The sequence below is a fragment of the Vigna umbellata genome, chromosome 6, assembly GCF_029865625.1.
Source record: "Vigna umbellata cultivar VRB3 chromosome 6, Vumbellata_1.0, whole genome shotgun sequence".
Taxonomy (NCBI): Eukaryota; Viridiplantae; Streptophyta; class Magnoliopsida; order Fabales; family Fabaceae; genus Vigna; species Vigna umbellata.
In genome coordinates, this window is record NC_142170.1 from 2,933,086 (window position 1) to 2,960,731 (window position 27,646).

The following is a 27,646-nucleotide window of genomic DNA, read 5'->3' on the forward strand; positions in this document are numbered from 1 at the left end:
TTTTAGGACAAAAATGAAGCATAAAATCGACATGCATGAATCCAGAAGCAACATTGGGTCACAAAACAAACATCATCCAGAAATGGATTACAGAACCGCAAATCCAAAGCACAAACCCTCATTCTCAAAACTATTTAACAAAAAGACACGAGAGAGAAACTCCGATAGGCGTAACAGTGCTCAGAACCACCGCACCACCACCGTATCACGAACACACAACCAAGGGACCAAAATGGAGAAGAAAAAATGAATGAAGTGGAAACAGATATGGAGAATGAGAAACGAATATGGAGAATGGGATGGGAAGAAACAGATCTGGAGAGAAAGCGAGAAAGTGAGAGTTGAGGGTGGGACTGCGCGGCTATCAATGAAAATGAGAGTTAAGGATTTAGTGTTTTTATAAAAAAAAGTAAAAGATTAAAATGAAAAGGGTAATTTTGTAATTAAAAACAATTGGAGAGGTGTAGGAAGTGGTTGGGGTGAGAAGGGAGTAACTCTCAACGTGCATATATTTGCATCAATTTGAGCCGCAAGAAGGGTGTTGCTCCCTCCACCACCACAGCCTTCTCCCTCCACCTTCCCTTTACTATTTTGCCCCTCAGTAAAATTTTATTTTTAGAATTATTGTTTTTTAATTTTACTCATTTATAACATATTTCACTGATAACCTACGTAGTTCTTTGTATGAGTAAAATATTTTTCTGCAAAGCTCAGTGATCGTGAAAAGAATTATCAAGCAATCTTCCTCTTGCTTTCGGTGCAGTGCGTTTGTGGTGTAATGTGCTTGTCGTGGTTCCTCTCCAGGTACGTAGTCATAATCCTTCCAATAATCCTAAACCCTAAACCCTTCCAATAATCCTTCCAATAATCTTTCCAATAATCCTTTAACCCTAAAACGTAAAATGAAAACGAAGTCTAAACGGATGACATCCTTCAACGGATGTCAACATCCGTTTAAGGCAAAACGGATGTCGACATCCGTTTCGCCTTAAACGGATGTTGACATCCGTTGAAGGATGTCATCCGTTTAAGCTTTGTTTTAATTTTATGTTTCTGTTATTATTTTATTAGATATTTTAATATTTTGTTTTATTATTTTTGAATATCTTTTTAATGTATTTTAATAATGTATATTTATATTAGTTTATATTTAAATATTAAAATATTAAAATAATAAAATAATAAAAATAAAAAATTTTAACTTTAAGGATATAATTGGAATTAAAGATAATTGGGGAGGTGGAGAGAGCAGGCTGTGGAGGTGGAGGGAGCAACACTCCCGCAAGAATTGGATTAGTCTGCAATGCTGTTGGGTTGAAGAAATTGGGCCTGATTAGATTGGACTGTTGCAATTTGGGCTGAACTTTAGTGCAACGACGTTTTGGCCTGGCAGAGGAGTCTTTGCAAGGGTCTTGCTTCGTGATGCATTTGGCAGAGAGCACCCTCTCGCGTAGGGTTAGCAAGAGAAGAGTAGAGTTCGAGCTCCATAGCACGTGACCAGAGGTTGTTCTGCAAGGAGAAGAAGCTGACCAAAGCTGACCGGAGCTGACCGAAGAGAAGATGATCGGAGGGCTCGTGATGAAGGCGAAAATAGACCGTCCGATGGGAAGCAAAGCGTCAAAGCGTTCAGAGGTTCTCTATTCCTCTTTTCCTTTCTGTTTTTCTTGTTCTGATAGACCCTATATAAAGGGGTTATGTAAATAGTTTTGAGGGGTATCGAGTGGAGGGTGACAGACTCCACGAGGAACGAAGAGAGAAGTGGAGGGTGACAGACTCCACGGAACGATTCGAGATCGCGACTGAGAGAGTAGTGTAGGTTTTTCATTTGCTTTCAAAGTAGCAAGGGTTTATTTCGCTTTCGTAGAATATAGAGATCTTGTTCTTGATTCTGGATTATTTAGAGGAGTTCCATGGGGTGACAGACCTTGGATCATTCTTGAAGTCTTCCTGTATCGATTATTTTGTAATTCTTGTTTCTGAAATAGTGAAATTTCTTTTTCTACGATGCTTAGTTCATTCTGGAATTATTCTTTGTTGATAGTTCATTTTACTTGCAATTTTAGATTCTAATTCAATTTACATTTCTGTTTGATTGGTATTTATTCTGCACGAGATTTTATGATTCTAGCTTTTGTAGTTGTTAATTTTGCATTCTGAAGTTGATTTTAGATTTTCGTATTTTCCTTTTATGTTTCTTGCATTGATTGTATCAATTTGGTTTCTGTTATGGGTATGGTGATGAATTGTAGTTTAGGATTGATTTTTTTTGTCCTTGATGATTGAATTTAGCATAGGTAATTGCTGTTACTTGTTCTTAGAATAGGTTTTCATGATTAGCTATGGTTGAATGTAAAATTCTGAGTTAAGTGTGCATTGGTTGGATAATTGAGTGAGAATTGCCATTTCAAGTTCTGAGATATGAACAAGAAGACCCCAAAGTGGGCTTCATCTTTTACAGAATGTCATTCTGAAGAGTAATTGAGACTTTCTTCCAATCCATTGCATATTTGCCTCTGATTTTTACATTTGCCTAATATACTTAGTCTGTTTCTTTCATTTGTGATTTTACATCTCTTTCCATTTGGTTCTGTACATGAAAATCTAGTCTTTGCATTTACATTTACATTTCTAGAATAGGCATATAACTAAGAGATTCATTTGTTCATTGGTTTCATATGTTGAGCATCTAGGTTTCTTTAATTTGCATATCCAGATTCATTAGTTTAGATCATTTTAAGTTCATTATTGCATTATTTTAGTTTAGGTGTTATTCTTTCATTTCATTTTCTTTTAAACAGTTTACAGATTTTAGTTTTAATTCTTTTCTTTTTAATTTCATTCTTTTAGTGTCCCCACCTTGCATAAATAATTAGTTAGTTAATAAATAAAAGCAAGACTATTACTGGTGACATACCTTGTAAATGAATGGACTGTAATTTTTTTTAGAATTATTACTCTACTGTCATAAAGTATGAAAGCATGAGGGTTGGTTTAATTAGGAGTAAAAGTTGAATTAAAAACACATTGGAATGGGTAAAGCGTGCAATTTTGTTGCTAGGTACAAGTGATTACGTTATTTCAGACTTGTATTTGGATTGCTTATCTTTTTGGATATCTGATTAATTTGTGTACTTTCTATTTGCCTAATAATTCCTGGATATGATATTGCCCTCATATGATATACATGTTCAGCTGATGAAATGTGGTTGAGAGAATGTGAATTAAGCTTGGCAGAATAACTTGAGAACTGAAAATGTTATTTATGTAAGCTGTTCTTTTTGCATGACACTAATGCCTTGCTGCACTGATACCTCTTGTACTATGATAGTCACTAACATTGCTATATGTTTATAAGTCTAGATTAAATGAACACTTTAGTGTTGTCTAGAATATAGGATTTAACGAAAGGGTCTGATGGGTATTATTGACGTTGCCTTGTTTTTTTTTTTTTTTATATATAGTTCAATGGTTGAATGGTCTGAGCATGCTGCAGAACATAACCCTGGTTTATGTGTGTCAATTTTATTAAATTAAAGGTGGTTTTAATTATATGATTGAAGTGAGGGATAATTTGTACGTTATGTGCCTCTTTGCATAGCTAGATTGAGGTGTTTTTAAGTCCAAGTTGGGGTGAGTTCTTTTGCCTTGGAGATTAACGTTGTTGGTTGCTAGTGTGACTTTTGGTCAGAAATAATGTTGATCTTATATGTTTAATGTATTTTGTTTTAACGAGAATGGTTTGGAGTTTGGTGTTGTTCTGCTTTGCATCAAAATACTATTTTAGTCACATGGTTACGTGGTTGAAGTGAACAAGTCCTAGAGGGTAGGCTCCATTTGAGTGCACTAAAGTGCATAGCATAATCTATAATTAACAAAGAAAGGTCCTGAACATATGATCGGTTTCCTTTGAATGTTTGAGTGAAATTTGTGGTTCGGTGAGTGGTATCTACAATGCTTAGGCCTTCCTTTAGATAAACTTTAAAAGTGAATTAATGTTCGTGATGAGGTACTGTAATATAATTGAGTATGTTATTTGTTTAATTCAAGCCTTATAATGTTATATTCCTGTTAGGTGCTTTGAGTCAGGTGGTGATTGCATTGGTTATTGACTGGGCATTGAAATTGGGCTATTGAGAATGTAATTTTTAGGCTATGTTCTGTTACAATGAGGTATGAAAGCTTATATATGGACAAAGGGAATTTCTGTGAAACTGCTGGTAACGTATATGGACCAATTCTAGGATTATTTCAAGTTTGACAGATTAAGTAATTCACGTATTAGAATAATTGTAATGAACATTAAACCTTCGTGAATTTTTTTATGCAATGTATATATATAGCTAAGTTACCCTGCATATTATGAGCTATAGTGAAGTATCTTTGCATGGGTGTCTGATAGTATAAAAAGGAACTAATAGTAATCATGGGTATTAGGATCATAGCAATCGCTAAATTGTAGTTACTGATATTAGACTAATTAGGTTAGTTTAAAGTACCTACTCAGACTCAATTCGTTAACTCGGTCAAGGGGATTAATTGGTTGAAAGTTTGAATAGGTAAAGACATAAATTTAAAACCTGGCCTATGTGTATATAATTATACTAGCTGACTGTTTAGTATCTAGAATGCATAATTGTGCATACTTTGTTGGTCATCTTACGCTGATTACAGGGTACAGGTTGTAATGATCTTAAATTGACTAAATGGATGGAAATTACTGCTGAATATAACTCACTGATGTCATATGCTGGTTTGAATACATAGTGGTTATAGTTATTAGATAAAGATCTGGAATGAAAGATTTTGTGTACGTCTGGTCTTTGCCTTAAAACATTGTATTTGCTATGATCGACGTTGAGTGTTGATGATTAGGTATTTTGGAAGAATATGTGTATATATATATATATATATATATATATATATATATATATATATATAATGTGATCGTTGAAATAATTTTAATTAGATATTAAATTATAAAAAAATGATTTAAAGTGGAAATAACTATTAATACTATTATTATTAGTTAAATAAAATTTAGAGTGATTAGTTAAAACAATAATTGAATAAAAATGTGTGATTAATTGAATGAAATGTTTTAATGGATGTAATTACTGTTGAATAAAATGTTAATTATAGATTTCCATAAAATTAATTCCTATCTAAATTTTAATAATTGTAAAAATATATTTATATTTATTTATACTAGTCCTTTTGCTTAAAGTCCATTACTATGCATATGAACTTACTCTGGCTGTGCAGCTTTGATGTGAAGGAGAACGAAAAACCAAGAACGCATCCAGCCACAGCACCGCCCACTGACAAAGTGGTCAGCACCACAAATCAGCCACTAACGAAAACCCCACCGGCAGCACCACCACCATACACCACCGACACCTCAGCAATACCGGTCCACCAAGAACGCGCCCAACACCACCAACAAATACCCATTATCATAGTGCTTAAACCCTACCAACAGGGTTTAGGGTTTAAGCACTTTGATGGCCTCTAATTAAAGAAATCAGTTGTGAATCACACATTGAAGAGCAGTTGACTATTTTTTCGAGCAAAGCTTGTGTTGGGATAATGCAAAGTGTCTCTAGTTTGTTATCAATGGAAAGTGATTTGTCAGACGCAGAACCTGGGACCATTAATGACGGTTCCACGGCGAAGAAATCAAAGCAACGTAAGAGGAAGAGTTTCATGGTGGACGAGGAAGGGCAAATGGGTTCGCGAGAGAAGCTAGCAAAAAAAATCTTGTTGTCTCTTACTAGGCCTTCCTACGTCTTGGGATTGGGTCCCAAACCTCTGAGGAAGGAACACCGTACGAGGTTGCGCTACCTGCTGCGCAGACTCGTCAACCAGCATCACTGGGTCGAAGCCAGTGGTGTTCTCAGTGCCTATATAAAGGGCACACTTAATGAGACCTCGCCCTTCAGAAATCGTCTTAAATTTTGGGTACTCTCCCCCCCTTGCTCTTATTATTTGTGGAATTGGGAATGTGGTGTGGTGTCAAGTTTTATTTGCTTTTCAAGTGCTGATTTTTTTTACTTGTTTGATGATAATTGCTACCTATTTGATTAATATGATTTTATATATTGTTGTTATAATTTCTTCTATTCTTGATATCCTAGTTAGTTTCTGAACACTAACATGTATGCTGATCTGTGTTTAGGTTTTAATGGAGCTTCTTAATCGTGTGAAAAATAATTCTATTAATCCCACAAGAATCAAGAATCTCTATGATATTTGGTCGAAAAAAATTGGATCAATGAAGACTTGGCCTTTACAGGTATGTTTCAGACTCCCCAACTACACTCTTTATAGTTGTTACCTTTATTGTTAAATGTTTATAAATTTGCTTTGTTAGGTAGTAACTGTTTCTGACTTACAGCTTGTTTTGAAATACCTAAAGGTTATTTATGACCTTAATTTTTTTCTTAGTGAAACAGAAATCATATTATTTAAGCCTGATAAAATTGTTATTGATGGTAACTCACAAGAGAGAGGTAGGCTATCTGATTCAATAATCGATAGCAAGTTCTGAAACTGTTGTATTCTGAAAACTCTAATTGAAAGAGGGGAGAGGGATCTAGCTAAGGAAAAACAATGATCCTGGTGGCAGTGACTTGTGAGTCTATAGCTAGCCATCAAGTACTCAACAAATACTTGAGATTAAAACTGATAAAATATATTCTTGAGGGCTTAACAAATCCCGCTCATTATCTTCTATAATATTGAAAACACAAGAGTACATGGAACATGAAGAGTTTGCACTAGACCTCTAGGTACAGAACTAGGTACAACTCATTAATGGTCTAGCAGACAAGCCTTAATGATGATATATAACAATAATTATTCTAACACTCCCCCTCAAGCTGGAGCATACAGATTGTATGTACCAAGCTTGGAACAAATAAACTCAATCCGAGGTCTCCTTAATGACTTAGTTAACACATCTGCGAGTTGGTTATTTGATCCAACAAACTCGGTACATATTTCTTTTGACAATAACTTTTCCCGAACAAAATGACAATCAATTTCTATATGTTTAGTTCTCTCGTGAAACACTGGATTTGATGCAATGTGAAGAGCAGCTTGGTTATCACAATACATCTTCATACTCTGGATGTCACAGAACCTAAGCTCTTGAAGGAACTGCTTCACCCATATAAGTTCACATGTTAATGAAGCCATTCCCCTATATTCAGCCTCAGCTGTTGATCGAGCCACTACATTTTGTTTCTTACTTTTCCATGAGATAATGTTTCCTCCAAATCCAGTAGTAGATCGTCTATTAATAGGAGAACCTGCCCAATCAACATCACAATATCCTGATACCTGAAGACTTCCTTTTTCTTCATATAAGAGCCCTTGCCCGGGAGCCTTTTTCACATACCTTAGAATGCGAATGATAGCATTCCAATGGCCAACACATGGAGCTTGCATAAACTGACTAACCACTCCAACTGCAAAAGATAGATCCGGCCTTGTAATAGTGAGATAGATTAGTTTTCCAACTAGCCTCCTATATCTCTCCGGGTCGGAGAATAATTCACCTTCTTCTGTTGTTAATTTTTGATTTGGATCCATAGGGCTATCAACCGGTCTACAATCAATCATGCCTGTTTCTTGCAAAATATCCAGAGCATACTTCCTTTGGGAGATTACAACTCCATCTTTTGACTGAGCTACTTCAATGCCTAGGAAGTATTTGAGGCTCCCAAGATCCTTGGTTTGGAAATGTCTACACAAGTACTCCTTCAATTGAGATATTCTAGCAGTATCATTTCCTGTAATAACTATATCATCAACATATACTATCAAGTAAACACATTTCCCGGGAGACGAATGATAATAAAAGACTGAATGATCTGCTTCACTGTGTTTTAGCCCAAATTTTTGAACAATGAAGCTAAACTTTCCAAACCAAGCACGTGGTGATTGCTTGAGCCCATATAGAGATCGGTTTAATTTACAAACCATACCAGACTCCCCCTGAGCAACAAATCCTGGAGGTTGCTCCATATAAACTTCTTCCTCAAGATCACCATGGAGAAAGGCATTTTTGATATCCAACTGATGAAGTGGCCAATGACGAATGGCTGCCATTGCAAAGAACAATCGAATGGTAGTCATCTTTGCCACGGGAGAAAAGGTGTCACAATAATCAAGACCATAAACCTGAGTGTACCCTTTTGCAACCAGCCGGGCTTTGAGCCTATAAATGTTACCATTAGGGCCGACTTTAATTGCATATACCCATCGACAACCAACAGCCTTTTTGCCCGGGGGAAGTGGCACAAGCTCCCAAGTGTGACTATGGTCAAGAGCCTGCATTTCTTCAATCATGGCTTGTCGCCATCCAGGATGATCAAGTGCTTCTTTCACATTTTTAGGAATAACCACAGGAGATACTGAGGATAAAAGGGAATAAAAGGAGGGCGACACTCTGTGATAACTAAGAAAATTATAAATGGGATGATGGTTTCGAGTGGAACGAGTACCTTTTCTGAGAGCAATGGGCCAACCAGAATCATCTTCACTAGGAGGCGTGACAGGAGATGGTGATGGAGAAGAATCTGAAGGAGGAGATCCACCATTTTCTAGAAGAGGATTACTCATCGGGGTACTATGTCGAAGGATATCAATATGTGGAGAGGAAGGTTCAGGAGGACCTTGGGCATGACTTGGATTGACTGAGGCATTGGAGATATTAGACTCAACCACTGGAAGAGGAAAGACCTGGTGGAGGATATGAACATCTTGAACAGAGGGAGAGAAGAAAGGTGTCTGTTCAAAGAAGGTAACATTGGCAGACATGTAGTACTTTTTGATTTCAGGAGAGTAACACCGATACCCTTTTTGAAGCCGAGAATAGCCCAAAAAGACACATTTGATCGCACAAGCAGAGAGCTTGTCGAGCCCCGGAGACATGTCATGAACAAAACAAACACAACCAAAGACTAGAGGAGAGGTGTGAAAGAGAGGATCATTGGGAAAGAGAATGGAGAAAGGAACTTTATGATTGAGAGAGGAGGAGGGCATCCTATTAATAAGAAAACATGCAGTTAAGATGACATCCCCCAGTGATGAACAGGAATATTAGCACCAAGCAAAAGGGTACGAGCCGTTTCAACCAAGTGTCTATTTTTTCTTTCGGCTATACCATTTTGCTGGGGTGTATGAGGACAAGTGGACTGATGCAAAATACCATGGGAGCTAAGAAGTGAAGAAAAATTTGATGAGAAATACTCTTTAGCATTATCACTTCTTAAGACTTTAATTACGTGACCAATTTGGTTCTTGATTTCATTCAAAAAGGATGTGAAAATGGGTAACAATTCAGAGCGATCTTTTATTAGATAAACCCAAGTACATCTAGAATACTCATCAATAAAAGTAACAAAATACCTAAAACCAAAAGAAGAGACGCGACTAGGTCCCCAAACATCAGAATGAATAATAGAGAAACTAGAAGTACACATTGATTGAGACCTTTTTGGAAAGACAGATCTAACATGTTTTCCTAGTTGACAGGACTCACATTCTAAAGTCTGAAGACCACTAAGTTCAGGACACATCTTTTTTAACTTTGACAAGTGAGGATGGCCAAACCGATCATGTAACACTTTAGGGGGAAGAGCTGCGACACAAGATACCCGTGGACGAGATCCAAAATGGTATAAACCTCCAGCTTGATATCCTTCTCCAATCTGTCTCCCCGAGCCACGCTTCTGTATAAAAAAAGATTTTGAATCGAAAGTTATTGAACAATGTAACATTTTGGTTAACTGACTTAAGGAAATTAAATTGAATGGACAGTTAGGGACAAAAAGAACAGATTTCAGAGTTAGAGAGGGAGACATGACCGACTCCCTTTGAACAAGTTCTAGAGCCATTTGCAAGGGTAATGAAATGGGGTTTTTCTTGGAGGGAAAGGGTTGAGAACAATGAAATTAAATTGAATGGACAATTAGGGACAAAAAGAACAGATTTCAGAGTTAGAGAGGGAGACAGGGAGACATGACCGACTCCCTTTGAACAAGTTCTAGAGCCATTTGCAAGGGTAATGAAATGGGGTTTTTCTTGGAGGGAAAGGGTTGAGAACAATGAGGTATTACCAAAAATGTGATCAGAAGCACCCGAGTCAATTACCCATGAATGTAGACCTTCCATGGATTGAGAAATGCAAGCTGTGGACGTACTTGGGGACTGAGATGATTGCGCCAAACTGTTAGACTTTAATCGCAGATACTCTTGATACTCTTCCTCAGTGAACTTGGAGTTGGAAGTGGAAGTTTCAGCCATAGAGATAATGGCGGTTTTTGAAGGAAAGCCATGCAAGGAGTAGCAGTTTTCTTGGGTGTGACCCACCCTCTTACAGTAAGAGCACTGTGGACGTCCTCGACCTCCACGTCTTCCTCCTCTAGTGCCACGTCCTCCTCTTCCTCGCGTGGCAACCATGACAGATGGTTCCATTGTTTCATGAGCTTCCTGAGATTGAGACACGGGAACACGAAGAAGACGTGTGGTCAAGCTTTCCAAGGAAGGGACCTCATGACTTGTCAGAAGTTGATCTCTGATGTGATTCAAATCTGGATGCAAAGCACAGAGGATCATCACCGTATAATACTTGTCAAGCTTCTTTTTGATATCTTCTGAAGATTCCACTTCCAAGAACATTCTCAATTCTTCCACAGCTGCTTGGGCTTCAGTCATGAAGGAGACCATATCATGGTCTGTCATTTTGAGACAGGCGAGCTTGTTTGCGGTATCATAGAGACGTTGAATATCATTAGCATAAATGCTTTGAGCTTTCTTCCAAAAAGTGTGACATGTCTTGAAGGCTCTAAGAGATATCAAAAGCCGGGGTTCCACAGATTGCCACAATAGGGCACACAATTGGAAATCAGCTTGTTTCCATTGTTCAGCTTTGTCAGAAGGTACTTGGCTTCCATCCTGCTCGAGGTGGTCATAATGTCCTTGATCAAGGAACCACATTTCCACAGCAGCAGACCAACATAGATAATTCTTTTCGTTTAGCTTTTCGGAAGTGATTGAGGGACTTCCAGAGAAAGAAAGAGCACTTCCAGACGCCATTCTTTGATAAAAAGAGGAGAAGGAACCAGAAAAACCGTGAAGAACCAGAAAACCCTAGGGGGTTTCTTAGGGTTTTCTTAAAGGGGAGCTTCTGGACACACCAAAGTAATATTTTGAGGGGTAGAACAGACAGAGGAGCAGAGGGTGACAGCTATGGAGGTGGCGCGGCGACTTTCCGATGAGCAGAGGGCGGCGCGTGGACAACACGCGTCTGTTCGTAGCGCACAAAGAGGCGGCGCGTGGCGGAGCGTGGAGGAGAATCAGGCGAACCCACCGGTGGGGTTGGCTGTCGTGTGAAGAGGCGAACCAGATCCAGTGGTTGCCGGACGGAACAGTGATGGCGGCCGGGGGCGCACGATGGCGAACGGCGATGGACAGCAAGGGACAGATGCGAGGTGGCGGACAACCAAGTTGAAGAACTACAAAACTGCAGTTGACAGCTGCAGATAGTGGTGAGACCGCGGACAACGGCGAACGGTACCGGACAGATGCAAACAGCAGTGACAGTGCTGGTGGACAACCCAAGACAGAAACCAGAGCAGGATGAACCTGCTCTGATACCAACTTTAGATCTAAAACAGAGAAAAATAGTTCTTAAAGGGCTTAGAAGACCCTTCTCAGTTCTCTTATTTATATAGATAAAAATCTGATACAATAGATAGGTAGAAGATGAAGAGATTGTCCTAGACTGCTAGGAACAATCATTATAGATAACCCAACGCACAACTACCTACTTTAGGCCCTGCTATACTAATCATAGGTAGACTTAATAATTATTCTAACAAAATTATTAACTTGTTAACTTTTTCACGTGCAAGTTGTATGATAGCAATCAGGTTGTGATAATATGTTTGGTCCCATGTTATGTTTAAACTTGCTAGTGGGAAGCTCTACCATTTCCATTGCAAACAATCTCATCAAACTCTCCACTGACATAAATAAATTATATTTTGCAATTGAGACATCGATTGTGCATTCAAATTGTAAGCTTGATTTGCTTCGTCTTCAGTTCTTAATGTAGAATTTTGTTTATGGAGCAGAGCAGATACGCAGTCCACTTTGAGTTCATTTTTTTCTGTCTTATGCAAGGCAATGCAGGGGATGCATACCAGCTTGCTTTATGGTATGTAATTTTAATTTTAATGTGTTTCTCTTCGCAGAATATTATGTGTTGAACCATGATGCCAAGAGTGGATAATTTCATAACTTCTCATTACTAAATAATGTGGTGAGCTGGTTGCCTGGCATTGTCATTATATTTTTACCAGGGTTGTATGTTTTTCAATAAAACCTAAATTTCTCATAATGGTTGATAAGGTTGTAATGGTAATTATCATTGGTGTTCAATTCCTCTTGAGAGTTTGGAATAGTATCTTAATTCTATTACTCCAGAGACCTTGGTACTTGACTGCCTGTTATAAAATCCAAGCTAATTAACAATGATGCTGCTTAATATTGCCCTTGTTTACTAGTATTTATAGTAGGTAAGTTTTATCAATGTAGAAAAACAAACATAATTGCATAAAGTCAATATTCGAAATGATTGACACTGCCCCAATGACAAAGATGAATTTGGGATTGGTCTCATCCTGGAAATTTGGGGATGGATTATTCCTATTGGTGACTTTTAAAGATACCTTTAATTGTCTGATGTCCTAGATAGACACTTAGCTTTAAGAGTTCTCATCATTCAAGAAGTGCCCAAGTGATGCATTGTTTGAATATAACAGTTTCAATACTCTGGCAATTATAATTGCAATTTGTTTCATTTATTTTCTGCTATCTTATTCAATATACATAGGTTAGGTTGCCTAGTAAGTACCCTACTGGCGTAGTTAAGTACTAGATACACGCCCAAATATATGTGAATTAAGTCAAACAAGACCAAATTATTGTGTTATGCTTTTGGCACCGAAGTGTATTATGAAATGGCTTCTAATATGAACTTTCCATTCACAAATAGTTTTCCTTCACTAATGGTGGTTTCCACTTCAAAAATACTAAATAACATGTCATTGTTTGAAAAATAGTGTTATAAGGGGGTCACCAGGTTCTAATTTATTTTCTTTATATTCCCTTGTTCTTTCTATTCTTTTCCATTTATTTTTGTCTTTTGGTTTCTCCTTCAGTATTGAACAAAACAAAGTTGATATTGATCCTGTGTTGAAGATGATGATGGGTTTGACATTCTATGAGCTTTGGTATTCTTCTATCCCCAAAGAATTCCAGTGGAGAAACACAGACCACTTTGACATGCAAGAGAACTCACATATGGAGAACTCATTTACCAATAAAACTGGACAGTCAGAGCGGTATAATTCAGTTGAATCCCACATGGCTGAGTCCCATTGTCAACGTGATTCAGATGCCTCTATCATGAATGATAAGCATATATCTAGGGATGTTGTATTCAGTGAAGACATAGAGGTTGGTACTAATAAAAGAGAAAAAACACATCAGAACTTTCAGCCAGAAGGTTTTTACTTAAATTCTGAAGAGCAAAACGGATTTGGAGACCCTTTTTCTAACAGTGGAGGGCTTACACAAGATATCTTAGACGGCCTTGGTATGTGTTTTTTTTTTTTTTCACTGAACAGGTGGAATATCTATATTCTGTCATGCACACCAGAATGAGAATGTGTATATGCTTATATGATTTTATATGGATTTTCCTACTTAATTTTTCTTTTTGGACTGAAAATATTGTTTAGATATTTCTCATGACCCTAATAAGGCTAGATTGTAATTTTTATCTTGCCAAGTATTACTTGTTTGCAGCAACCTAAGAGTAGCTTGTTAAACAACCCCTCCCCTATTACTATGGTTTATGTTGGAGATAAAGAAAATGAGGGTGTAGAGTTTCCATCTGACTACTTGAAACTTCAGACAATGCCACTGATTCGGCACTGAGACTCTTCATGTTTTTTCTTTTATCCATTTCTGTTTTGAGTGTGATATAATCCAACTGGCATGCTTTCACTGGATCAGAGCTCTAAATTGTTGTGGGTGACAATTTTCTTTCCCTTTGAATATCCCATGCTAATCTGTTTATAATTTTCAGAAGTCTGTGTTAAATACTTAGATATTTTCAGTTCAGACTGGCTTCCCTATAGGAAAATCTCTCTATAGGCCTCCATTAGATTAATCATTTTGAGATAGAGAGCTTAAATCCAAGAATATCTCTCTATAGGCCTCCATTAGGCTTCCCTATAGGAATATCTCTTCCTGTGGTTATGATATAGTAGAGAGATTTCCCGGAGAAATCCAAGAAGCCCAATGCAGAGTGATTTGAGGAAATATGAAACAAAATGTAGAAGGAGGGAAATAGGAGCCCAAGAAGCGATATCTTCAATCGCATCCAAGAAAATGATCTCTACGAGTTACTTAGAATATTGTAAGGGAAACTTGCTTTCATGGGTAACAGAAAAATACTAGTAGTGAGAGGACCCAAAGAGTAAATGGGCCCAACAAGCCTCTAACCCATGAAGTGAGGCATGGTTCAAGATGGGAAAGGGTATATGTGAGAAAGGGTAATGGCGTGGTCTTATTAGAACAGTGATCAGTTAGAGGAGAGAGAGAAGGAATATTTTCTGTTAGTATCAGTTGTGGAGAGAGGGGGGGGGGGGGGGGGGGGGGGGCTTTTTTGTTGTCTGGTTGAATAGAGAACCTTGTTGGTTACTGTACAGAAGCCTAGCTCTGGGCATTAGGATTCGTTATCTTGCTGTATTTTCCTCTTTTGGACATAAATATTAGAGTTGTTGCCATATATTTCATTCATCTATTGTTTTCTGTTGCTTGTTCTGGGTGTAGATGTCAGACACCCTTCATTGATCAGTGAATGCCACCAAGAAAGAAAGGGAACAAAGAGAAACAAGGGGAACCGACATATGAAGTTGCAATGGAATCGCATGTTGATCTCGTCGAAGAAGAATTGACGAAGATGAAAGCAGTAATGGAGGAGATTCGTCTTCAAACAATTCTTAATCGAAATGCGTTGGAAGTAATGGTGAAGGAAGCTGCGGATAATCAATCAAAATTGATGGAGCTTATGATTTGCAACTTTATCAAAAGTATGAACGAGGGTGGAAAGGGCTTTGTTGGTTCAAAAGATGCAAAAAGCATGAAGAATTATGGGAGGACCTCATTTGGGTTGAAATCCTTAGAAGGGGATGAGCTCATTGAGTTTCGTCAATCAGTGAAAAAAATAGAACTGCCAATGTTTAGTGGGGAAGATCCTGCAGGCTGGATATCTGGAGCTGAAATCTCTTTTACGGTACAAGGAACCAATGAAGTCGTGACAATGAACCTTGCTCAGTTGTGCATGGAAGGACGTACGATATACTTCTTCAATTCTCTATTGAACGAATACAAAGAGGAGTTTTGAGGTGGGTGATATGGTTTTCCTTAAGCTCAACAACACCATCAACACTCTGATGAGTAAAATCAGGCCCAAACTAAGTGCAAGGTACTACAGTCCTTTTGAGATCCTAGAGAAGATTGGAGTAGTTGCCTGTCGTTTGAAATTACCACCCTCTTCAAGGATACATCCTGTGTTCCATGTTTCCTTTCTTAAGAAGGCAGTGGCTGACCATAAAACAGTAGATTAACTACCAACAGAGATAGAAGATGAAAATGTGGAAGTCATGGAGCCTGAATCAATATTAGCTTACGAAAGTATTATGAAGAGGGGGGAGCGAGTTAACCAGTGGTTGGTTCATTGGAAGGGAAAAACAGCAGAGGAGACAACTTGGGAGTATGAGATTACTTTAGAAGTCAATTTCCAGGCTTAAGTCATGAGGACAAGACAGTTTTTCAAGAGGAGGGTATTGATAGGTTCCTGCCCAAAGAGTAATTGGGCCCAACGAGCCTCTAGCCCATGAAGTGAAGCACGGTTCAAGATGGGGAAGAGTATATTTGAGAAATAAGAGTAGGGGTAATGAAGTGGTCTGGTTAGAGTAGTGGTTAGTTAGAGGAGACAGAAAGAAGGAATAGTTTTCTGCTATTAGTATCAGGTGTGGAGAGAAGCGGAGGGGTCTTTTGTTGTCTGGTTGAACAGAGAACCTTGTTGGTTACTCTAGAGGAGCCTAGCTCTGGGCAGTAGGATTGGTTATCTTGCTGTGTTTTCCTCTTTTGCGAATAATCTTAGAGCTTTCATATTTCATTAATCTATTCTCCTTTCTTGTTTGTTCCGGGTGTAGATCTGTATCAAGTAGTCAAGGCAAAGTCAAGATCCCTATGCCCACATCTGCAAAAGAAATGGTTTAATATGATATAAAAAGTTTAGTTGATTCCCCAGCCCTTATCAGTTACTAATTTCACACTTGAGATGTGCAGTCCTTATAAGTTGGAAATTTAACATTGATTGGTGATATCATCAAACTAGTGTATTAAAGTATGGTGGGGGTTAACCCTTACTCCATGAGTTAGTTTTTTGGAGTTGAGTTAGGCTCAAATCCAAATTCTAAGAGTTTGATAGGAGAAATAAGAGAAACAATGATGGGTATCTTAAGTAACTTACTAAATGACACTTAGTAAGTCAGCTTGTTAGTTGGAGTTAGCTTTTTATGAGGACAAACTGTAATGAGGGTATATATAAAGGATAAGGGAGTATAGTATGGGATTTTTGTGCATTGGTTGAGAGGAACAGGTTCCTCAAAATTCCTGGGTATGCTGTTTTCTATAATTGTTTCATTATTTAGTGAGTAACATAAACAGTCTCTTGTCTTCTCTGTTCTTTTACTCTTTCTTTTCTTTATTTTTGTTATAGTCTGGTACCATTTTTTTTCAAATTGGTTTCAGAGCTTATTGCTCATCATTTCTTGGTTTTGATAGCGATTACTCTCTGGTCTACTAGTGTTAGGATATTTATCCTATTTTATCATGATTATATTGTGTCTAGAGTTATCCTATTTATCATGATTATATTGTGTCTAGGGTTACCCTATTTATCATGTACTTTTGTATCAATTTATTCTTATAAATAGAAGATTATGAGAGGGATTAATCAAGCCCTCTGGAATTATTTTACAGTCTAAATCTCAAGTACTAGTAACTTCAATAATGTCTTTTCGTGCATTTACATAGGGGGACTTGATTTGTGGTTGCTGCCCTTGCATTTTTCTGATGAGAGCAATTTGGAGGAGTTCATGTATTTGCAAATAGATCAGCCTAATGACTATTACAAAAATTCAGTGAAATATTTGCAACTAGCTCTCAACTCAGAACCTTCTGCTTCGGCAACATTACTTCCATTGGTACAGGTATAGATCATACATTTCAAGTAACTTTGATGTAGCCCCTAAACATCATTTTGTATTTCGTTCATGTTTGTTAAACTGAAAATCAGGTTCATAACTTTTGAAGCAATAATTTATTACATTACCTCCTGTACTTGCTCAAAAGTACTTTGTCTTAAGCTTTGCTTTGGGTGCTCCATGCGTTGTAGCACTTGTCCTCAGAACTGAATGGAGGATATCTGCATAAGATTTTCCCAATACTCAATTCAATAATCAGAGATGGAAATTTCAAGAATTAAATACTCAAATGAAGTGATTAAAAATTTATACTTTTTGAATGGGTTTGGGCCATGATGGTGAATAATGTCACCTTGGCCCATAGTTAAATTGGGATAAATCATATTTATACCTTAATCATTTGGTTATATGATTTAGTTTATTTTCATTACTTGTTACCTATTGGCTAAGTGTTCTGGAACATGATGGTTCTCGGCCAAGGCCTGGTAACTCTAGGTCTTGGGTTGTACACCGCCTAGAAGGTTTAATTAGGATCTGCAGCTAATATGAATCTTTTCTACAATCATTTGATACATTCACCGATAGGGAAATGTTAGAAAACGGTTTTTAAGCCTAACTCAACCTCACAAAACCGTCTTGTAAGGGGAGCTTTGTACCCCCACTATATTATAATTTAGTCTTATCTCTAGTCGATGTGAGACTTCTAACACACTCCCTTCACGTCGAGGTATAGACATCTCGAGCATGAGAGTAGAATTTAATGGGTGGTCCTATAGCGGGTGGAACAGAATGTCCACATAGATCTTGCTAGGATAGATTCTAACCATAACTTTGATACCATATTAAGAAGTGGGCTTTAAGCCTAACTCAATCCCACAAAACGGGCTTGTAAGGTGAGCTTTGCACCCCACTTATATATTATAATTTGGTCTTATCTCTAGTCGATGTGAGACTTCCAACAGGAAATAACCTGAAACTTTTTGTTTAAGTGAATCAAGATAAATTTGAAGTCATTTCAAATAAATAATTTTGTATTACTTTTAGTTTTACCTAATCTTCTTTTATTTTGGTAAAATTGCAAGTCTTATTGTGGTGTTGATAAGTGCAATGCATTTATTCTTTGCATAATTCCTGAAAATTATAGGAGCACTATAATAAACCATGCTGTTGTTGTCAACAACCCGTCCTTGCTGCCTTTTCATACTTTTTCTTATTGCTATGCAAGTTTTTGGTTATAACTTTCTGTTGTAATTAGAAAAAATATATTTAGAATCTTCCTAATTAAAGGAAATAAATATATAATCTTTTATTTTATTTTGTTTTCCTAGTTTCCGTATTTCCCTTTTTAGGAGAATTAATTTATTACAAATAGAGGATATGAGAATGTATTTTTCATGATTGAGAATAATAAATCAGTCTTATTTTCAACTTGGTATCAAAGCTCCCGATCTTGGGGCTCCGTTCCGCTGCAACAGTTGCACAGCTGCCGCTATCCGACCACTGCCGCTGTCGCCGGTTGGGGTCGTTGATAGGGCCGAAAGGTGCGCCCAACACCGACGACCACAACGTCGAAAGTCACTCCGTGAGAGGAGCCGTCACGAGTTGCCATGCGCCTCCACCGTCGCCGGCGCGTGTAGCCCACGTGCCCACCTCCGGCGAGACCCTCTTGCCGCCGCCGCCATAGATAGGGTTGCCGGAGCCTCCTGAGTTTGTTCTAGGGGTTGGTGACGACCCGTTTGGCTTATATTTGAGTAGATCTGAGTTTGAAGGTTTTGCTCCTCTTCTCGATGTGACCCACACGCCGTCGTCTTCTCAAAGAAGGTAACCGGAGACTCCTAGTTCCATTCTACGGGATGTCTGAAGTAAAAATGATTCCTTTGGGGGTACCTAATGACCTACCAAATATAGGAGGTACCGATCGGTTGGATGGTCAGGAGGTACCGATCGGTTGGATGGTCAGGAGGTACCTAATGACCAAAGCCAAAGAGATCATACTCTATTCATAAAGCACTCTTCTACAGGTAAACTCACTCTATTACATGTCTATGTGGATGATATGATTATTGCAGGAGATGATGAAACATAAAAATTGGCATTAAAAGATAAATTGGCAGCTCAGTTTGAAATGAAAGACCTAGAAAAACTCAAATATTTTCTTGGAATAGAGGTTGCCTACTCCAAGAACGGAGTTTTCATCTCCCAAAGGAAATATGTACTTGATCTTCTCAAAGAAACAGTAAAGCTGGGATGTAGAACCTCAATAGTTCCTATAGAACAGAATCACAGAATTGGAAGTGAAGAAAGTGCTCCTATAGAGAAGGTCCAATATCAGAGTAGGAAAATTGATTTATCTATCACACACAAGACCAAACATTGCTTATGCTGTGAGTGTAGTGAGCCAATTTATGCATGATCCAAGAGAGAGACACATGCAAACAGTTGACAAAATTCTCCAATACTTGAAGTCAAGTCCAATAAAGGGGTTATTATTCAAAAGGGAAGACACATTGACTATGAAGATATATACTGATGCTGACTATGCAGGTTCTATTACTGACAGAAAATCTACTTCTGGGTATTGTGTATTTCTTGGAGATAGTCTAGTAACATGGAGAAGCAAAAAGCAAGATAGAGTATCCCGTTCTAGTGCAGAAGCTGAATTTCGAGCCCTTGCTCAAGGAATGTGTGAAGGACTCTGGATGAAAATAATTTTTGATGATCTTAAAGTCAAAGTGCAAAACCCGGTGCAACTACACTGTGACAATAAGTCTGCTATGAGCATAGCCCATAATCCAGTATAGCATGACAGAACCAAACACATTGAAATTGACAGACATTTCATCAAAGATAATCTTGATAGAGGATTTGTGATTACAACTCATGTTCCTATAGAACTTCAAATAGCAGATATTTTTACAAAAGGGCTTCCTCTGGGTAGATTTCAAGATCTTGTAGGCAAGTTAGGAATGATTGATATTCATTTACCAACTTGAGGGGGAGTGTTGTAATTAGAGAAAATATCTTTAGAATCTTCCTAATTAGAGGAAATAGATATATAATATTTTATTTTATTTTGTTTTCTAGTTTCCTTATTTCCTTTTTTAGGAGAATTAAATTATTACAAATAGAGGATATGAGAATGTATTTTTCATGATTGAGAATAATAAATAAGTCTTATTTTCAACTCTTTCCTACTTAATGGCTTTGCTACCATACATAATGGATATTTTAGTATGTTTTATTGTTATTCGAGTAATTTGTGTTTGTTGAACTAGTGAAATGTGAAACCATTAGACCATTTCAAGGAATTGATGAAATGAAAGGGAAAGTAATGCTTTTACTTGTATCCTTTAGGAATGCCAATGTTGCATTAAACCATGTGGAGTGTACCCAGGTTTCAATTCATTCTAAATATTAACATTGCATCCCTTGATTCTGTTGTATTAGGACAATGATGTCTTCGTGCTTTCCTTTCAAAGGATATCCTTATGATGTATGTTAAAACTATGTTTCGTCCTTTTACCTAAATGCTTAATGCACCTATAGCATATTATTATTGTTGTTGCATTACAGAAAAAGATGGAACAACCTTCTTTTAATAATTTCTTTGGAACTTTCTGCAAAACGCCAAAACCATCTTCAACACTAAGAGGAGCTCTTTGTTTTTCGTACTAGCTGTGTAGTTTGTTCCTGTGGCAATTGACATATCGTTCTGCTTTCCTTAACTGTTTATAGGCATCTACCGCCTCTAATATTAGAAGCTTTTGGTATGTCCTTAACATTGTACTAGAGCCTCAATATATAAAATGATTATGGTTCAATCCTTGCAATTCCCATTGTTTAACCCGAGTAGACAAGACAACTATGTCCTTGTATCTGAGCTTTTGAAAGTCCTTTGTGCAACTGCATGCTAACTAATTGGTTCTCACTCCTTCCATGTGCTTATTTTGTTACACACGTTGTGGAAATATCAGTAGCTTGTATTAAATGAAATCAATTATGTCAAAATATATTTTAGGAAACTTTAAATATTATTTCCATGTATTTAATTTGTTTTATTCCCTGCATCTTGCTATTATTACTAGAATAACAATCCCACAATTTTAGGGATTTGTTCTGTAGAATAGGCTGCTCATTCAATAAGCTCTTGTATATATATCCAATGCATGTAAGAAGACAAAAATATAGAAAATAATATATTCTCTCTCCTAAATTTAAGATGGTATCAGAACTCCCGATCCTTGGGAGCCTCTGACCGTGTGTTTTGATTGCAGCCTTCATTGCTGCCTAACCCTAGAGTTCCATCACAACCTTCATTGTTGCCCAAACCCTAGAGGTCCATCACAATCTTCATTGCTGCCCAACCCCAGAGTTCCATCCCAGCCTTCATTCCTGCACATTATCCGTCTTCGTTTTTGTGCCTTAATTGCACATTTTTGTAATGGCTGAAATGGAAAATGTAGACAAGTTCCAGAATACGGAGAATTGCTGAATGTTCATTCAGCTTATAGATTGAATGGAAAAAATTATCTTAAATGGTCTCAACTCATTAAGACCATTTTAAAAGGGAAAGGAAAGGTCAACCATCTCACTAAAGATGCCCCTGTAGTAGAAGATGCCAGATTCAAGTCATGGGATGAAGAAGACTCCATTATCATGGCATGGCTGTGGAACTCAATGGTTTCGGAAATTAGCGATACATGCATGTTCCTCACTTCTGCAAAGGCTATATGGATTGCAATAGAGCAAACCTACTCTAAGGCAAAAGAGGTGAAAGGAAAAACAAAGGCTGCCAAACAGGGCACTAAAACTGTTACAGGATATGCTAATCAACTTAAATCTTTATGGATGGAGTTAGATCATTACGGGTCATAAAGGCAGGGTCATAAAGGCAGAGTGTTATGAGGATTCAGCAATTCTAAGAGAATACATTGAACAAGATTGGGTGTATGATTTCTTGGTAGGCCTAAACCAAGAATATGATTAAGTCAGAATCCAAATATTAGACGAGGAGAAGGTTCCTGGACTCAATGAAGTAATGGCAATTATTTGGAGTGAAGAAAGCAGAAGGAGTCTTATGCTAGAGACCCCAATTGCGGATAATTCAGCTATGCTTGTTGGAGGAGCAACAGTCCTGGTTGTAGAACAAAAAAAGTAGGTCCTCTTCCAAGAACAGAAAAGAAAAATGAAGGAGTTTGGTGCACCTATTGCAACAAGCCACGTCACACAAGGGATAAATGCTGGAAGTTACATGGAAAACCTCAAAGTAAAGATTGGGGTCACAAAGGAGGCCTTCCAAGGAGAGGGGGGCAAGCTTATGTTGCTACTGGTCCTGAAAGTCAAGAAGGATTTGTACAACTCAACCATGAGGAGTTAGAAAGAGTAAGGTCCTTTCTTAGTAAATTTGAAAAACCCATAGGTACGTGTTCATTGACATACTCTGGTAAGTTTCCATTTTCTTGTGGATTTAATGTCTCAAATAGCCCATTTGTCCATTATTGGATACTAGACTCTGGAACCACAGACCATATGACACCATTCCCTAAACACTTCTCCACATATTCCCCATGTCCCAGCAGCAAGAAAATTTCTACAGTTGATGGAACCCTCATAACTGCAGCTAGACAAGGAGATGTCCAAATAACCCCAATCATAATACTAAAAAATGTTCTTCATGTCCATAAGTTATCCACAAGTCTGATATCTATACAAAAACTTATCGAGGACCTCTTATGTAATGTAGTTTTTCATAGTAACTCTTGTATATTGCAAGACAAGAAGTCAGGGAGGACGATTGGACATGCTAGAGAATGGAATAGCCTTTAGTACATGGAAGATTTGAGTCTGCCCATTGAGAGTCACTCTCTAATATCTGAATCCTCCATGGCCAACAAAGAAAAAATCCAATTGTTTCATTGTCGTTTGGGATATCCTTCATTTTGGGTCATAAAGTTAATATTTCCTTGTTTAAAAATTTAAATCTAGAAGATCTTCATTGTGAGGTGTGTGAACTTGCCAAACACAAGCGTGTACCTTTTCCTATCAGTAATAAAGTAAGCAATTCTCCATTTTATCTTGTTCATACGGATGTGTGGGGTCCCTCTAATATTCCTAGTACTTCCGCGGCTAAATGGTTTATAACCTTTATAGATGATTGTACAAGGGTAACATGGCTTTTCCTTCTTAAACACAAATCTGAGGTCAACTCAGTTTTTCTCCAGTTTGTTTCAATGATTAAAAATCAATTTGGGGTTAATATAAAAATAATTAGGTCTGATAATGTCAAAGACTACTTCAATCATACTCTAAATTCTTTTTGTCAAAAGGAAGGAATAATCCATGAATCCTCATGTGTAAACACACCCCAACAAAATGGGATTGCAGAAAGAAAATATGGGCACTTATTAGATCAAACTAGAGCACTTCTTTTTCAAAATAATGTTCCAAAAAGATTTTGGGGGGAAGCTATTCTCAGTGCTACTTACTTGATTAATAGATTACCTTCTACTGTTTTATCCTCAAAAAGCCCCATGGAAGTCTTAAACTCGTTCTACCCACATATAATCCATACAAATAACCTTCAACATAGAATTTTTGGGTGTGTCTCCTTTGTACATGTTCATAGTAATGGAAGAGGAAAACCTGACCCATGGGCAATAAAATGTATTTTCTTGGGGTACTCAGCCACACAAAAAGGGTATAGGTGTTTCCATTCCCCATCCAAAAAATCATGTCTCAAGAGATGTTACTTTCAATGAACGAGTAAGCTACTTTGACCAATCTCATCTTCAGGGGAGACTTTAAGAGAGGAAGATGAGCCTTTTATATTACCAAATCTGTCTTTTGGACCAGAAACAAAAACTCAAAAGGATATGACCATTATATGTGAAGATGAAGCTGAAGAGGAACAAGTAGAGGTGAATCAAATACCTCAATCTACAGGACCAACAACTAAACCTCATGATAATACAAAGTTTGGGAAAAATTTGGTGTATACACGAAGAGAAAAGGCCACATTCCAAGATCTACTCATGTTCAAGAATCCAACCCTACAACATTACCTAAGGTAATTCCTTCTGATCCTATAAATTCTAACTCTATTGCTTGTGATGAATTTCCTTTTGAAAAACCAGTTGAACAAATAGATCATAATTTAGACCTCCCAATTGCTCTTCGAAAAGGAATAAGAACATGCACCAAAGTTATGACAAGTCTTAAATACAAATAGTCACCTAGAGCATGGTTTGGGAGATTCACCAAAGTTATGACAAGTCTTAAATACAGACAGAGCCAAGGGGACCACACTTTATTCATCAAACATTCTGATTCAAGGGGAGTAGCAATACTATTAGTCTATGTGGATGATATAATTATTACTGGGAATGATAAAAAGGAACAAATGTTGAGCAAATGCCTTGCCAAGGAATTCGAAATCAAGACTTTAGGGAAAGTAAAATATTTTTTGGGGATTGAAGTAGCCCATTCCAAGAAAGGAATCTTCATATCCCAACAAAAGTATATCATTGATTTGCTACAGGAGACAGGTAAAATATATAGTTGGGAAGTGCAGAGGAGGATGTTTCTGTTGATAAAGAAATGTATCAAAGACTTGTGGGAAGACTCATTTACCTATCTCACACTAGGCCAGATATTGCCTTTGCTGTGAGCTTAGTTAGCAATTTATGCACCAACCAAAGGAAGCACATTTACAAGCTGCACTTAGAATTGTCCAGTATTTAAAAGGGACTCTGGGAAGAGGAATTTTGTTTAAAAGAAATAAGAATGCCAGTCTTGAGGCATATATAGATGATGATTATGCAGGTTCAGCTGTGGATAGGAGGTCAACTACCGGATATTGTACCTTTCTTGGTGGAAACCTAGTAACTTGGAAGAGCAAAAATCAAAGTGTGGTAGCTAGATCTAGTGTTGAAACAGGATTTCGAGCAATGGCCCAAGAAATATGTGAACTTTTATGGCTATAGATTATATTGGAAGACTTAAGGATAAAGTGGGATGAACCAATGAGGTTATATTGTGATAATAAATCTGTAATATGTACAGCACACAACCCATCACAACATGATAGAACTAAACATATTGAGGTGGATAGACATTTTATCAAAGAAAAGCTTGATAGTGGCTTGATTTGCACCCTATATGTGTCCACTCAAGGTCAACTTGCTGATATACTCACCAAAGAACTGAGCAGCAATAATTTTGAAAGAATTATATCCAAGCTGGGAATGGAAAACACTTATTCACGAGCTTGAGGGGGAGTGTCAAAATATTTTCTAGGAAACTTTAAATATTATTTCAATGTATTTAATTTGTTATATTCCCTGTATCTTGCTATTATTACTAGAATAACAATCCCACAATTTTAGGGATTTGTTCCGTAGAATAAGCTACTCATTCAATAAGCTCTTGTGTGTGTGTGTGTGTATATATATATATATATATATATATATATATATATATATATATATATATATATATATATATATATATATATATATATATATATATATATATCCAATGCATGTAAGAAGACAAAATATAGAAATTATCAATCTGAAATTGCACAAAGCAACTGATTACGTTCAGCTTTGCAATTCTCACAGCGTATTCCCTTTCCTGGATTCACATGCACGTCCCTACTTTGCGTCTGTTATAGAAGTTATTTGACAGTTGTTTTAGCATAGGATAATCTTTTAGATATAAAAAATGGCTTCACTTTATTTTTTATTGCCAGCTGTTGCTAATGGGAGGACAAGTTGACGAGGCTCTAAATATGCTTGAGAAGCAGTGCTGTAATGCAGCCTCTGTATTGCCATTAAGGTATATCCCTTATCTTTTATAAGGTGCTCTTTGTTATGATTATTTAAGTTACTGATGTGCATACCCTTGTAGAGTGAGGGCTGCTCTCTTGGAGCGTTTTGATCGAAACAACTCTGGCATGCTTCTTGTCTGTTTTGAGAATATATTGAAGAAGGATCCAACATGTAGTGATGCCTTAGCCAAACTAATCAAGATGCACCAAAATGGTACCTTCATTCTCAATCATGTCTTTTGTATGATTTGAATAATTTATATCGCTATTTCTCTCAAGTTGAGTCCAATGTCAACTTGAAAAGAGATGGAGAAAGAAGTTAATGAAAGAAAAATGGGGGATTTAGAAATATTTGCTCTGATAATTTCTTCTTCTGTTACAGACTAAGCGATATCTTATATGCTTAATAATACATGATGTCTATGTTGTTGATTGGATTCCTTGGTACTTTGCAGGAGAGTATAGTCTTGAGTCTATGCTGGAAATGATTGCTTTACATTTAGATGCTACAGATTCAGAACACAATACGTGGAAGGTGTTATCTTCATGTTTCTTAACACTGTATTCCTACGAAGAAGACTGTATGTCTTCATGCCCCATGCAAACTAAAAATGGACACAAGCAACTTCGTTCCTTTGACAAAACCCCTAAAATATTTACGGATGGTACATCGGGAAAATCTTGGTATCTTCGCTGTAGGTGGTGGATAACAAGACATTTCAGCAATAGCAAGCTAGAATCAGAGATTGAATCAGGTATAATCATATCATTGGAATGGTCTAACTCTTCCAACCATGTTAAGTGACAGTGAAGTTACAGTATCAGTGTCTATATAAACTTCACTAGAAATATTGTTGCATGTTCATTCACTATTGTTTTATTTTTTAGTCATGCTAATGAATTTTCTTGAATTGTCTCAGGTGATTTGCAGTTACTCACATGCAAAGCAGCATGTGCATCGTACATGTATGGACGCGAGTTCAGCTATGTTGAGAAGGCTTATTCTCATTTAGAGAAAGAAAATGATAAAGAGTTGTTGTCTTTCTTGGATAAGCACAGGGGAAATTCATTAGGAATTTATAAAAAAATTCGAAAGAAATTAAACATTTAATATAGTAATTTAATTATATTTGCTTCCTTGATATCAGTTTCTTGGATGACGTCTTTCCCTTCAACCTTTAAAAATGGGAGGATCAGATAAAAGTTTAGATCACAAAACAAATAAAGTAGCACCGTTTAAATTAAAGTAAACTTAACAAAGCATACAATCTCATAAACAACTCTTTGAATATTATGCAAAAGTATCATGTAAATAAATAAATTAAACATATTTATTATTTCTTAAAGGTCACAAGACATTTAAGTAATTATAAATTTTGATAATTTGGCAATGTTCGAATGAGCTTGAATATATGTTAGGTTAACTCTTCGTGTATTAACTTAATCTGGCTGACTTATT

At 37.1% G+C, this 27,646-nt stretch overlaps 2 protein-coding genes across 2 annotated transcripts; one reads left to right on the forward strand and one right to left on the reverse strand.

Annotated features, from left to right (window-relative positions):
* The first annotated feature begins 1,390 nt into the window (after positions 1-1,390).
* LOC124828781 (uncharacterized) lies at positions 1,391-27,329 on the forward strand. Its single transcript, XM_088093390.1, has 10 exons — positions 1,391-1,632; positions 5,263-5,958; positions 6,176-6,292; positions 12,144-12,226; positions 13,233-13,669; positions 17,188-17,363; positions 26,110-26,195; positions 26,268-26,401; positions 26,643-26,942; positions 27,108-27,329. Exons 2-10 carry the CDS (start codon positions 5,587-5,589, stop codon positions 27,296-27,298), a joined length of 1,896 nt encoding a protein of 631 aa, XP_087949516.1. The 5' UTR covers positions 1,391-1,632; positions 5,263-5,586; the 3' UTR covers positions 27,299-27,329.
* On the reverse strand, positions 9,825-12,041 carry LOC148196583 (uncharacterized). The gene has a single exon (XM_088093391.1). The coding sequence runs from the start codon at positions 11,101-11,103 to the stop codon at positions 9,826-9,828; it is 1,278 nt and encodes a 425-aa protein (XP_087949517.1). The 5' UTR covers positions 11,104-12,041; the 3' UTR covers position 9,825.
* Positions 27,330-27,646: the final 317 nt, after the last annotated feature.